We start from the raw sequence: 14,522 nt of genomic DNA on the forward strand, positions 1-14,522 counted from the left end.
CAAGCTAGGAGCTTATATATGAGCTGAAGACGGCTGCTTGCGTTGTAGCCGAAACGTCGTGAGAATTATTTTATTATGTTTTATTTTTATTCTTTTATTACTTCCCTTCTACGTGACTTTACCGAAAAAACCAAGAAGATTAATCCCTGCAGTCACGAAAGCTTTAAATCGAAATTTGATTAGAATGTTCAGCGGTCTATTTTCTACTTTGTGACTTGTGCGGACCAACTAATTGACGTGATTTTTTCGTAAACAGGATATTTGTTAAGTTACGCAAGCACTGAAATTGTTGTTTTGTTGGCGTGCGGTTACTTTTAGACGAAATCTAAATAAGAATGGGAAACAATATGGCAAATGTTTTCATGAGTTTCTTTGAATAGTCATTGTTTAGGCAAAGCCACTCTGGGAATTTAGTGCGAGAAAAACATTGCTGCAGAAAACAGATTCTCACTGGGAGGGAAACGATACTTAAAATCTGTAGCTGTTTCGTGCAGATGTTTACAGGCTGAAGCACAATGCGTGTCTCCAACGAAAACGTCAAATTGTGAAATTTCTGTGAATCGTATGCCTTTAACGATGACGATTTACGCATATTAGAAAAGCTGCTTGTCCGTTTAATCGACTGAATTATTTAACATAGATTTTTCGGTAAATGTATCAAAACTGTACGTGGCTCTGCGAACGCACACTTCTTTTAAATGTTCAACGATGCGACTTCCAGCGAATCGCTGAAGCAATAAACGACGGCATGAACGGATCCGTTACCTTACGGGTGTAACATCGCTTCGAAGAACGATTTCACCTCAAGCCAATGCAAACCTTGAGCTTCGGTGAACAGACCCCTACAGACGCGAGGAAAAACAAAAAATACCAACGAATGAAAACAACTACATTTTGCCGCCACGAACAAAGACGGGATGTGTGTGCACCATCGAGCCCGGCGTCATCGCCGTACGAACCGCGTGGCTGCAGTTGACGTTCTTTGACGCGCGCGCGCGACGCGTCTCGTTACAGTCGAACGGGATCATCGCTCTCATCGCCATCCTCGTCATCCTGCTGCTGGTGGCACTCGTCCTGCTCTGGTGGTTCCTCCCTCTCTGCTGCACCATTGTGAGTAGCAGCACCCCCCCCACCCCCCCATGTCCACAATCCCCCCCTTCTTCAAGCCGTCACCTTGGTCAAGTAAAAGCGATCGCGCGGTGCAATATCAAGCAGCCTTTAACACCGAGCAAAACTGGTCGGCAGATCATGAGCCGTGCTCTATATCTACTGCTGGATGAAGGCTGCACCCCCCCCCCTCCCCAAGTCGTGGCAATCCCTCACAGTTATGCGTCCGGCTTCTGCAGGGCCAGTGATTTCGTCGCTGCGTCTCTCTGCGACCGATTCAGTCTCGGGCGTCTGCCCTCATTTTTGGCTGTCGCTTTGTCGTCCGTCATGACCGCGGGTGTCTTGTCAGCATCCATTATTACACAGCACCCGTTATAAAAAAAAAATGTAGGCGGCAGTCCAGAGAAATGCGTTTGAAAATGTATTAAAAATAATAATGATAAAAATAATAGTCTGAGATGAATGTCAGTAAGGTTATGGTAAACACTTGGATGCCAATAATTTAAGTCTCACTGGCAGAACAGTTACCAGAAATATTTTCTGCCCTATTGCCCAACACCCTCCGTGTGTTCCTGCACGGGCTTGGCTTGTAATGTGATAATTCACCCGTTTACTGCCCGACGATTGCTGCCAAATAGAAATGGCTGCACTAGTAAAACGTTTTACAAGATTCTTTTTCAAAGGTCGGTGTGTAACAAAGCACAATGCGAGAACACAATGGTTGCAAGCTTAAACATGCTATGGTTAAGTTTGACACGTTGAAAATCAGTTTTCTGGTGTATTCCTGAAAACAATATCTTAGCTTCATGAAAGGACCAATTTTGGAGATGTAGCACTTACGACGCCTGCTATGGATTTGGTATAAACACTCCATTATTATCGTACCATATTTAAACTACGTAGACCCCACCGTGGTGGTGGGGTGGGTGGCAAGAGCTTGAGTTGAGAAACTACCCTAAATTATGAATTCTAAAATAACTTCGGTCATTGTGCACATTTTTTGCGGCAAAAAAGTAGCTCCCACGTGGTGCGTATATCCTCCTCCTTCTCGCATTGAGCCCCAAGCACTGCACCTCTCAACCTTAATTTTGGAGCTTTCGTGACTGCAGGAATTATTCTTTGTTTCTTTCGGTTAAGTCACGTCTAAAGATAAAATAATAAATTAAAATAATAGCATATTACGACGTTTCGATTGCAACACCAGCAATCATCATCAGGCATAAAAGAAATAGCAACAAAAATCTAACCAGAAAACTATAGACAGACATACAAGCAGACAGACATCACAACGGCACACAGAGAGAGGACACATATCGGCACCTCTCAACCTCTCAGCAAACCGTCGTCGAATGCAATGGTGGGGAGCAGGGGGAGGAGGGCAGGCTCGCTGGAAACTAGTGCTAGCGTAAGTCAATAATTACGCACGTGCAACACAACCGATCGCTCAGACAAAAAAAATTAACCCGTAAAAACAAAGTTTTTCACTCTAAATCCTTTATATGCGTGGCGGCTAGAGTCCTCTCGTCCTCTGGCTTGAGATGGCTGCCACCTATGGGTCAGATGATTGTCTGCCAGCATTAAGCAATTGGTAATTAAATATTTATTTATTTTCTCCTAAACAGTGTAACATTTTGGAAAAATTTTTCACGAAAATTACTTGTCACGCACAACGAGTCTGTGTGCAAAATGTCAGCTCGATTGGATCACGGGAAGTGGGTTAAAAAACGACCGAAAGATTTGCACGGTCGTAAGCGCGCAAGCAAGCAAGCGAGTGTACTTAATATAAAGGATTTTAAAAAAAGAAAACGGGGGAGTTTAGCGAGGCATCGATAATGCGCGATTCTCGCGTGAAGACCCGGCCAGGAAGCTGGCAACGACCAAGCCGGCGAGGTGTGCCCATGAACGAAGGCGTTGCCAGCGTGGAATGCATTAGCGTTGACCGGAGCGCATCCGTTTTGCGGTGGGGAACAGATGGGTTGAACAGCTGGTGGAGAAGTGATACATTTCACTGCAAGATACCTCCCAGTCTGCCACCTCCATTAGCCCCAGTTAGCTTGCGATTAAACAAACCATCTTAAAGAAAAAGCCACCGAGTCTCTCGGCAAATGCATCATCGGCCGGCTCAAGCTGCTGCAGGACAGCAAGATTGTACAACGTGCGGAGCAAAATGAAAAATGGAAGAATAAAAAACCAGGAGGAGTAGAGCAATTATAAAATGTTAGATTTTTTTGTTGTTTTTGTAATTAGTGGTGCCCTTATATTCACGAATAGCTACCACAAAAATGGTCACGACTCTTGATGAGATTGCAAATTGTGTACTCTCCTATATTTGTGCAGACTGACCCATTTTTAAAAGGAGTGCTTTCCATGCCAGATTTCCGTTGAATCTTTGCCAGATTTCTGGCTTGCGCTTACTGTAGTGGAATTATACGATCTTGCGGGTTCATAAAGAGTCAGTGGTTTATTTTAGAAAAATGGGCATTGCGCATTATATACATACGGTGCATAATTTATGTACACGTCAAATATCGTACTCATCTATACTTAGCAGCACACAGCTTTACTAATATAAGAAATACATCTAAAATCATCATTTTGACAGTTCACACATTTCAATGGTTAATACACGTGAAGGTGCATGAATTGTATTCAATAGGAAATACTGTCATCATAGCTATAACTGCAATATTGTGTACACCGTGATCGTGGTCATGCACTATACTGCAATCTATATCCCCGTAATTACCGAGGGGAATTCAACCCTCATTGTTACACCAGGGCAGATGTTTTTCCCAGTCAATTTTGATGGGTGTAATCAAATATATGCATTCACACACACACATTAAATAATTATTAATGATAATAATTAATTAAAATCCTCCCCCACCCCCGTGCCATATCGGTCATGTTGTTTGACCATACTTCACCACGCTGGTCAATGTGCCTTTGCTGAAAGAACAACCAATAGAGACGTGTATGAAACATAATGATGCATTATTTACATTTTATTTCTAAAAATATTGAATATGGTTTTGCGAATTTTTTTTTTACTGCCGATAACCAGGTCCGTGTGGAAAATATTTGTCATTCAGTTCCTGAAAAATACATGCAAAAAAACGAGATTACATTTTTTTTGTCAACTGGAAATATTTGAAGCAACACACAATGATTAATTATACATGCAGATAAAAAAATTCAACAGCAATTGCTCACATTACATAGACTGTGTAGATTTGCTTTGTACATCTGAAGTCCAACATTTATTAACGCCATCCACGTCACTGCGCCTCAAAGATCTAGGGGGGGTTGCGATCCCAATGCAAATCAGCGGAGAGAATGCATTGGGCATTTGGCAAGGCTGCATTTTAGCCTAAGCACGTCAGCTCAAGTTAGCCGATGCTCTTGAACCCTGAACGGCTCACGAGTGCCCGACTGGGGAGAGTGCACTCACTCCAAATCGCCACTTTAAATAAAACACACACGTTCATTTGCCGATTATGCCCAGCGCGGCGAACTTTCCACAGCAGGCACCAAATCCCTCCAACAAAGGCAACAATGCTCCGTGACGATGCCACCATCTCGCCACGGTGGCAAGATGTTAACTACCTCGCCTGGTATACAGGAGGTCGTGGGTTTGATCCCGACCCTGACACTTGTATATTTGGAGTTTGCATGTTCTCCCCGTGGCTGCGTGGATTTTTCTCCGGGTCCTCGGGTTTTTCCCGCCACAATTAATAAAACACGCGTTTCGGAGTATTTGACTGCTATAAATTGCCACGTGATAAGCCACTTCATTGAGCCGTCATTTGTGACCAGGTCGCTTCTGAAAAAGAGATGCATAGCTCAGTGGGCCTCATCTGGTAAAATAAATTCTGAAAATAAATTATGTTTATAGTTTAGTTTTAGTTGATTAATTTTGCCACACTTAACAGCGTGCTGGTAACTATAGCTCTAAAGTGTTTCCTGCGAGGCGGTGGTAAAGAGGCTTGTTATGCCAGCAGTCAAGGTCGTGGACAAGTGTAGTCGTTGGGCACTTGAGTCATGTCTGCTGACCGTTTGCGGTAAACCACGGCTGCCTTCGATAGACATCGGTGCACACGACGCCATTTCATATGGAGCTTATGAAACTAAAAATGGAAAAACTTTATATAACACCGTTTTACATAACGACACACCGGACGTGTTGATTTTACGTACATTTACATTTTTACAAGTCCACAATAAAAACACATATTACGATAGTTAAAAAAAAGTTATCCCTTATGATGATAATTATTTTATACGGCTCGCGTGCTGGTGCAAGATGGATTCTTACATCAAAAGATCCGTAGCGATGGCGACAGCTTAGCAAGGCCTTCATCCAGCAGTGAATAGATCATGGATGATGATACACACCGTTTTACATAACCACGTACTGCCACACTTTACATTGGTAAAAAAAAATTTTAGAGCTCCACAGTTATTTTTCTAAATAATAATCAGCAAATGAATTAATCTTCTTGGTTCTTTCGGTAAAGGCACGTAGAAGGGAAATAATAAAATAATAAAAATAAAACTTACGTAATATTATGTTTTATTTTTATTATTTTATTATTTCCCTTCTACGTGACTTTACCGAAAGAACCAAGAATATGAATCCCTGCAGTCACGAAAGCTTTAAATCGAAATTTAAAAGCAAATGAATTACTAAACAAACATGTGTTTTATAACCACAATCCACATTGCTTTATTTATAAATATGCAATTTCATTTACGCAACAAAAAAATCTTTGAATACGTGGACAAACCACAAAAAGCCTCAACAAGGCCTTTGAGACATTTCTTAATATTTTCTTGAATTCAACCAATGCCACTTTAATCATCTTCCCATTGAATCTCCACACAGGATATCTTTGCTGTGAAGTAGGACCGTTGCCGAAACGTTACCTATCATGGGGGTGGGGGGGGGTGGTTTCCCTTCTCAGAATTATTGACGCACGTGTTGAGTTTTCAACGATGCACCTCCGATTAGCATGATTGGCTTACATTTCAAGTTTCATTTATTGGGTATAGCCCTGTGAGCCATGCGGCTCTTAAGTCAAGCGCAACCGCAACAAACAAAATATGAACACAGAACATCTTAAAGCGACGACGCGTAACAGAAACATCCTGGAATAAACCAGCAAATATTTTAAAAAAACGTATTCAAACGCTGTGTGCAAAAATCCCAATGTGGTGCAAGTCAACAATAACAACCATAAGACAATTTAGATGAACCATGTGTTTTCGAATCACCAAAATAAAGCTGCAAAAACAATGTAACAACAGTAATCACAGGAACTGTGATTCAAAATTTAACAATAAACGATATACATAACACGTACGACCAAACTTGCAGCCATAGCTGGAGCATGACACTCCCAGTGTATGAGGTGTGAGTGAGTCAGCGTATGATGTGTGAGTCAGCGTATGATGTGTGAGTCAGCGTACGATGTGCGAGTGAGGGGGGGGTGCGAAAGAAATTCCACATGCATACACATACATGCAACATACGCACCACTCAACAAAAGAGTTACATTCAGGAATTATTTTATATTGCTTTTAACCCGACTTTTAACTTCCATAATGACAATATGGCGAGGAATTCTGGGAAGCAGTACAATGTCCGTTCTTGTTGCTACAGGTTGTGAAGCCGATTCCACCTCCGCCGCCACCACCTCCGCCAGTGAAAGAGGTAAAGATCCTAAAATTGACATTCAACACACGACTTCACACACGCGGGTCAGTATTCTTATATTAGTTTCAATTGATCGACAGCACCCACTTCTATGCGCGCATCGCACTTGGCGGACAACGCAGCTTTTTGTAATTGGGGTGGGTTGCGCGGTTTAGAAAAGGAGCGCGTACACACTCGCAATTAAAATGATCCAATTCAGGGTGACGATGAGATTCAATCATCGGTTTACATTTGTTTTGTTTGACATATCAGTGGACGGTTGCACCTGTGGTGGGTGGGCTTCAAGTGGTCACGTCAACCTGTCGCCTGTCACACACAACACGCGTGGTTTGAACAATATTGATTCTTTCACGGGTGATTAGATGCGCGTGCCGTGAGCGCAAAAAAATATACATTTTTTTTTTCATCGCGACATCCCACTCCCAATTTTCCGCGTTTACCAATTTACTGCCCATTCCAATTAAGACGTTTCGCGCGCGCTGCCCGTGCCCGATGATTGTTAAACCTGACCCGCGTGACGCAGCTAAGCAATCAAAGCTGCACGCGTGAAGAGAGAGAGAGAGAGAGCGCCGATTCAAATCGTGATTGAGATCTCGGTGTGCGTGCGTGCGTTTAGACGTGTCACGTGTTCCACACAGCTGCACTCAATCATCGGACACGTGCAGCGTGGAGCGATGTCATTTGTATTTGAATGCGGAAAGAGTAAATTGGTAAACGGTCGTGATGACTTGAGTTTGGGAAAGCCCCCCGCGATAATTGATGCGTAAATTAGCCGGGGAAACTGGATAAACGGGTTAACCCGTGTAACAAATCAAATACACTCGAAATCAATCAATCAAACTCAATCGTTGTGAAGCAAAATTATATTTTGAGTTGTGTTTGATTTGCTGTCGAGATAATTGGCACGCACCAACTCGCTTCTCTTTACATCTTAATTTGCCCAGAACAAAGGAAAATGTGTTATAGAGTGTCACACGCATTGTTAACGTCAGCTCTTGAGAAAGACCAGTGTTTGATTATAATTATCGGTTTGGCAAACACACTAGCAACTTGTTTTTAACAGATTATTATCTCCCAACACCTGTAAATTCCTCTTTAAGTGCTGTGCTAGGAATTATTGGCTCAACCTGTGAAATCTGCTGGCACAGTACATATCACGTGTTGTTTTCATTTCACTGCTGGCTTCCAAGGTTGTCTGAGTAACATATGGGGTCTCAGGAACGCGCCACATCTCACATGAACTAACAAGGGAAGACGGTCACCTAACAAGATGGTCATTTGGACCTAAATCCCACGGGGGAAACAAATAACTTCAGAGTGTTTCCCAAATTTCGATTCAAAGCTTTCGTGACTGCAGGGATTCATCTTCTTGGTTCTTTCGGTAAAGTCACGTAGAAGGGAAATAATAAAATAAAAAAATTAAACATAATAAAATAATAATTATTAATTATTAATAATAATTTTATTATGTTTTATTTTATTATGTTTTATTTTTATTATTTTATTATTTCCCTTCTACGTGACTTTACCGAAAGAACCAAGAAAATGTTTCCCAAATTTGTAGTTTGTGCAACGTTAAAATAAGCTTTGATTTCCCAACAAGAACGTGTGTTTAGAGTACAAACATCTAAAATGTGTGTATATATGTGGATAAAATGTAATATATTACAATCGCTCATTCTGCTCTTGCTGCCTCCTTAGTCTTGAACTTCGATTCCCCCACTCCCTGGTCCCTTCTTCCACGAACGCGCTCATCTCTCCGTGCCACTCGCTCGCCCCTTTCCCCTCCCCACCCCGCGTGCGACACCCGACAGGAGGAGCCGGAGGAGATCGCACCGAAAAAGAAGTGGCCAACGGTGGACGCGTCCTACTATGGTGCCGGCGGGATCGGTGGCATCAAGCCAATGGAGGTAGGGGCAGTCCTCGACTTACAAACAGCCGCACTTACGAATCAGATTCGATGAAATATCTGGGTTTTTTCATATTGGCTTAAAACGCGAACTCTCGCTTGCAATTCTAGATTTGAAGCTTTCGTGACTGCAAGGATTCATATTCTTAGGTTTTTCCGGTAAAGTCACGTAGGTAAAAAATTAAAATTAATAAAAGTAAAATAAAAATAAAATAAAAATAAAAAATCACGACGTTTCGGAGGCAACACAAGCTTCCGTCTTCAGTGGAACCGTCACAGCCCGACAGCTGTATCAAGTAAATGAGAGATTACAAGAGATACCACTCCGTATATATAATGGTTGAGGGGGGGTGGGGGAAGGGCCAGGAACGGCCCACTTTTTACTATTATGGTAATCTCGCTTGCAAATTGAACCGCGGCACTATTTTTGTTCGGCAGAGTGATCCCCCCTCCACGAGATGTGAATGAGTCAGCCTCGTGCTGGGCCTGAGTGTTTGTGTGTGTGTGTGGGCATTTAAATATACAGCAGATTACTGTGTTCCGACTTACGAACGGGACACAGGAACAAATTGTATTCGTAAGTCAAAGTCTGTCCCATTGTAATGATTGGGTGTTGGATGTTGAACTTATTTCGCACCGCACGTAGCCGACTGCGCTAAACGGTGGTGCGGGGGAAGGACAACAAACTAAACACAAACAAGCAGTTCTTAGGAAATGTGTTTTTAATTTAGTATAGTGCAGTGTATTGTATGGTTGTGTAGTGTATAATGTAGTGTACAGTAGTGTAGTGTATTGGAGTGTATAGTGTCATGTATTGGAGTGTGCAGTGTAGTAGTGTTTGTAGTGTAGTGTATAATGTAGTGTGCAGTAGTGTAGTGTATTGGAGTGTATAGTGTCATGTATTGGAGTGTGCAGTGTAGTAGTGTTTGTTGCGTAGTGTTTTGTAGTGTAGTGTATAGTGTAGTGTATAGTAGTGTAGTGTATAGTGTAGTGTATGGTGGAGCTGCCTCTCTCACGCGAAGTTCTCATCACAGCTCCACGCGGCACCGCGCTCAACTCGGGTTTCCAAAATGAATGAATAACTGTTACACGCTTCTCGCACTCGGCTTGTTTTTATTCCAGGCTCGTGTGGTCTGTGTTTGCACTGCTAAGTAGTTCAGCTTCTTGCCCACCCGCCTGTCCAAGTGTGCATTAGAATGCGCTCCGTTTACCCATCAATTATTCATGTGCGTGTGAGCACGCGATGTGCTTGAATTAGACTGCTGAGGAATTGTGCAGTAATTGAGGCGTACTTTGCGGGGGGGGGGCTGCATATGCAACGCAGACACATCGCTGCAATTTTTGTTTACAATTCCAAAATGTCTTCTGGAAAAAATCGGACCAATTGCAAGCTTTGTTTTACCAACTCTGGTGGCTTCTTTTGAACACTGCGGTCAGCCATGTGTGTTTACATTAACATAAGGCACGAAGATGTAAACGTGTGGTACATAAGCCCGATTATGTTCATTTTTCCATTTTACACAGGGATTATATTGTTGCCGTGGGGGTTTTCTTTTTAAAATGATGACAAGTTTTTCGGTGCTACTTCGTCTTACAAAGGAATGGTCTAAGAAGATGTTTGATCGCTCGATAAGAAGAAAATTCCAGGTGATACCCCCAAGTATATTTTTCAAGGTCGATTTGGGTCAATGAGGCTTAATCTAATCATACTACATGAGAAAAAAGTTTTGCTGGCTGCCTGACTGCCTGGCTGGTTGGTCATGCACTGCCCAGCACGCAGAGGGGAGGGGGCATTGGGGGGGGGGGGGGTAGAAGTACAGTACAACAATATACTTTGCTGCACAACTATCTGCTGCCTCATCCACGGTGTAACCCCACAGCAGCTGCTGACACCCGCCTTCATGCGTGTGGTGAGTAGCAACGCAGGCTCAAACCCGCTTAGCTTCCGTGTAATGTAGATTATCATCTTGGATGCCATGCACATCAAAATTGTATTTAGTTTGTTGAACACGTAGGCTTTCGCGACCAATATCCATAATGCAGTTTTTTTGGGGTTAGATCGCGTAAATATATGAAAGCGTTGTTAAACCCGCCACCACCCGACACAGCCAATTAGTAAGATTTGTAACGCAAACAGAACGTGCCAATTCGTTACTAGTACAGCACACCGGTGTGGCTTGGCGTATTTTGTATTGTAAGGGTCGACCGTGTTGTCGTGCCTTGTCACGAGCGTTCCGAGCCTTCCCCCGCGTACCGCGGCTTCGGGATCCTCGCTGACAGATGGCTTCGCTCTGCCCCACTGGAGTGTGTTTGTGGCTTCATGACAGAGGTGTTTTCTGAAGCCGAGCCTGTGGAATGACGCAAAAAAACACACACGTCACCGTTTGTCGCGAAAGAAAAAACACCACGTCTGCTGCAGACGGACACTCGGATTGAACAAGCAGTAGTAGCGTGAAGAAGAAGATTACGTCCTGATTATTGAGAAAAGTATCCAAATTAGCCAGTTGTAATTTTTTTGAGAAATCGCAAAAAAAGACCTCGGTTTGCACGGAAAGGAAACAGATTGTGTTGGCGCTCAGGAACCCCATGCAATATGCTAAAATGATTTTCAAACTTTGGCAAATATGGCAGAGCCGGAAAAATGAATCATTATCTCAGCACGACAAAGAGCATGTCTCCAAAGCTTGCTGCAAATATCTCTTCGCAGCTCCACACACACATACCAACGAATGCAAATGCAGCTGCGTGGACAGCTATTCCTAATGCAGTCTTCTCGTCCACCCGGACACCACACATACCCCAATACTGATCCACCTTTTCACATTCATCAATAAACAAACGTACGTAATGTAATTGACCAAAACTGACGCGTGAATTGAGACGTGTGGTATATGAGCAGAGCTGGACTATAGCAACAGATTTTAAGAACGAATAATAATCATTCCAAGCCTGGTGGTGTTCATTCAGACGCTGTCCTTTCGACAGACCTGTTCTTCACCTGAGGCTGCTTGCGTTGTGGCCGAAACGTCGTGAGAATTATTTTATTACGTTTTATTTTTATTATTTTATTATTTCCCTTTTACGTGACTTTACCGAAAAAACCAAGAAGAGGAATCCCTGCAGTCACGAAAGCTTTAAATCGAAAAATAATAATGCCCTTTAGGCAAGAACGCCTTACCGAGTCTTAAGACTCTTTCTCAGGAACGTCCTGCAATTCCTTCAATGAGTACTTGCCATTTGGTAGGAAACAAAAGCAACTTTGTGAAAGCCAGCTGGTATATCAAGGCAGTCTCCCATCCAAATACGAACTGGAATTCAACCCTCCTTGGCTTCTGAGATGTGGAGCGACCGGGTCCAATCGAAGGCGGTTTTGGCCGAGGCTCAAGGAACCGTTGCGTTGTCGTTTGTTGTTGTTATCAGGCTGTAACTTGTCGCTGCACCTCCGATTCCTTCACCCGCAACTCCGATTAGCACGGTTGGCTACGTTCGATGTGAAAAAAGTTTTAAATACATACAAAGGCCAACCCCATTTCCTTCCATGTTTTGCTTAGTTTGTGTTATTCATCAGTGGCCTCCGAAGTTACATGAGTCCATCCCGCCATCTCTTCCGCTCTGTCTTCCTCAAGCCTCTTTTTCCCTTCCCCGGGTATCTTCTCCCGAGTGAATGTTGTCAATCTCTCGTCACGTTCGTTAGAGCGTGGAGGTCTCGTCCTCTACGTCCTGCCAGTTGCCCCCGATGTATCTACAGACGTGTGGGGGCCCGGTGGTGGCTGTGTGTGCGCGCGCGCGTGAATAGGTACGCTGGGGTGGCAAAGGCTGCACAGAGGAGGGGGCCAGGCTCAAGGCCACCCCCAACGCGGTCGTCACCATGCCAACGGAGGAGGAGGTCCAATTCCAACAAACCCCCCGGCCCCAGAGGAATGGCACGGCCGAAACCCCCCGCTCGCCTGCGCCACAGTGGTTCGCTCCGATCAAGGTGAGCTGCTCCTGTCTGATATGAAGAAGGGCCGATAATGCGGCAACTTAGGGCAGCGTTATTGAAGAATGCGTAAAATTTTTGACATACGTGCTCGCGCGCTACTGGCAACGCAAGCATGGTGGGGTCTTTTTTTTTTGCTGTTCGTGAATCGGACCAGTGTTAGTTAGTTTCGTTCAAGAAATTGGCGACGCAAATATTTGTCGACAAAGTTTTCATATTGTTTTAGTCGACGATGGATATGGATGGATGATAGTAATGGGGCATTACGATCACGACAATGACTGCCCACCAGATATGAAAGTGCGACCATAACAACACTTCAGGAGTAATTAGCAACATATCAGAGACAGCAATGCAATGGGGGGGGGGGGGGGGGGGGGAAGACCAAAACATGCCATTTGGCTATATATTTTCTAATAAAAAAATAAATGTTCTGAGTTCACCGATTGGCTGACCTAATACTACGTGGTGGACGATCTGTTAAAACGGGAGACCTGTAGCACGGTTGGGGCAAAAGGAACGACGCCGCAAATCTTGCCCCGTACGACATCTGTTTTGCACACAGCCTTTCATGCGCACACTGCAACAATAATGTTCATACCTAAAGCCCCCAGGACAAAGCTGCAAAGAAGAATCCGTCATACCATCTTCAAAGTTTGCTCGCGGGTGTGAGCGGCTGAACTGTTACTGTGGAGCGTCGCGGCAAGCGCGCTTGCTGTCGCCGAGCACGCTTCACACGTGGCCGCTTTGACTCCCGTCCCAAACAGGGAATGCTGGACGCTCTCTGGGCCCTCATGCGAAGTGGCTACAACCGCGTGTCAGTGATGAGGCCGCAGCCCGGCGATAAGGTACGTAGTCAATGCAGCGGTGACGGCAGTGAGCATTGGTGGCCCGTACCGTGCTGAGAAGTCCTAACGTGGATGACGCTGGGCTACAGTTATCCATCGCCGAGTCACAGCCGCCTGTCGGTCGGTCATACTTTGCTCAAATGTATTTTGATGGTGACCTAAGCCGAGAGGATCACAGTGCACTTCTTGAGGACTTCATGACGGTTTTTGCTTACTGCACAAAGGCTTAAGTGATCTTTGCCACGAGTGTGCGTGTTGTTTGAAACTCGTAGCAGTGGCTACTTGCCGGCGCATGCAAACCAGCGACAGCTGCAGCCTCACAGAAACGTTTTTCTGATTCGCCGCGCTCGTCTTTAGCGAACGGTGTTTTTACCATGCGTAGAGAGCTACGCCACGGTGACTTTTTCTCTATCAAGGTCTCTATTAGGATAACACCTGCATGAGCAGTTTGGTGTCTCTCTAAGAGTAAGTGGGCTGTGGGTCGCATGATCTGGGCGGGATTACCCACATCAGGCACAGAGTGACGTTGCGTTGTTGGCTTGGGGCTTGGTGCAAGGAAAGAAATGGGCCCCCCCCTGGTCAATGCCTCCCCCCCCCCCTCCTCTTCCTAGCCCTGGGTCTGGGCCCCTCCAGTCCATGGGACGCGGTGCAGTTGCACCGCCTGCACACACTCGATAGCTGCGCCACTGATCAGGCACCAAACTCAAAGGGCAGAGATTGTTGCACGTTCACATCGAGCCGCTTGCGTCTTCTAAACCGAAAGGGTCGGATTACGTGCACATTCTAAAGAGCACAAGGGTAAAACAAGTCTCGGTCTCCCGAAAAGCAGCTTTTGGGCATAGACCGCCACAAAGTAGAACAAGGCTGTGTGGTCTGGTGAAGAGAGAAGAGGAATGCGAGCTGTGATATTGTATTGCAAGCACGGTCATTATCAGATGTTTAAAAATGAGATGTTTAAAACAT

The 14,522-nt window shown here is 44.4% G+C and overlaps 1 protein-coding gene across 1 annotated transcript in view; it reads left to right on the top strand.

Annotated features, from left to right (window-relative positions):
* LOC133350563 (anthrax toxin receptor 1-like) overlaps positions 1-14,522 on the top strand; it is a 68,558-nt gene that overhangs the window by 46,381 nt on the left and 7,655 nt on the right. The window contains exons 13-17 of the mRNA XM_061565029.1: positions 1,015-1,110; positions 6,770-6,820; positions 8,638-8,733; positions 12,529-12,708; positions 13,479-13,559. Coding sequence (XP_061421013.1) covers positions 1,015-1,110; positions 6,770-6,820; positions 8,638-8,733; positions 12,529-12,708; positions 13,479-13,559 — 504 coding nt within the window. The remainder of the gene's footprint in view (positions 1-1,014; positions 1,111-6,769; positions 6,821-8,637; positions 8,734-12,528; positions 12,709-13,478; positions 13,560-14,522) is intronic.

The sequence above is a fragment of the Lethenteron reissneri genome, chromosome 34 (genome assembly GCF_015708825.2).
Source record: "Lethenteron reissneri isolate LAM-NWPU_2019-01 chromosome 34, ASM1570882v1, whole genome shotgun sequence".
NCBI lineage: Eukaryota > Metazoa > Chordata > Hyperoartia > Petromyzontiformes > Petromyzontidae > Lethenteron > Lethenteron reissneri.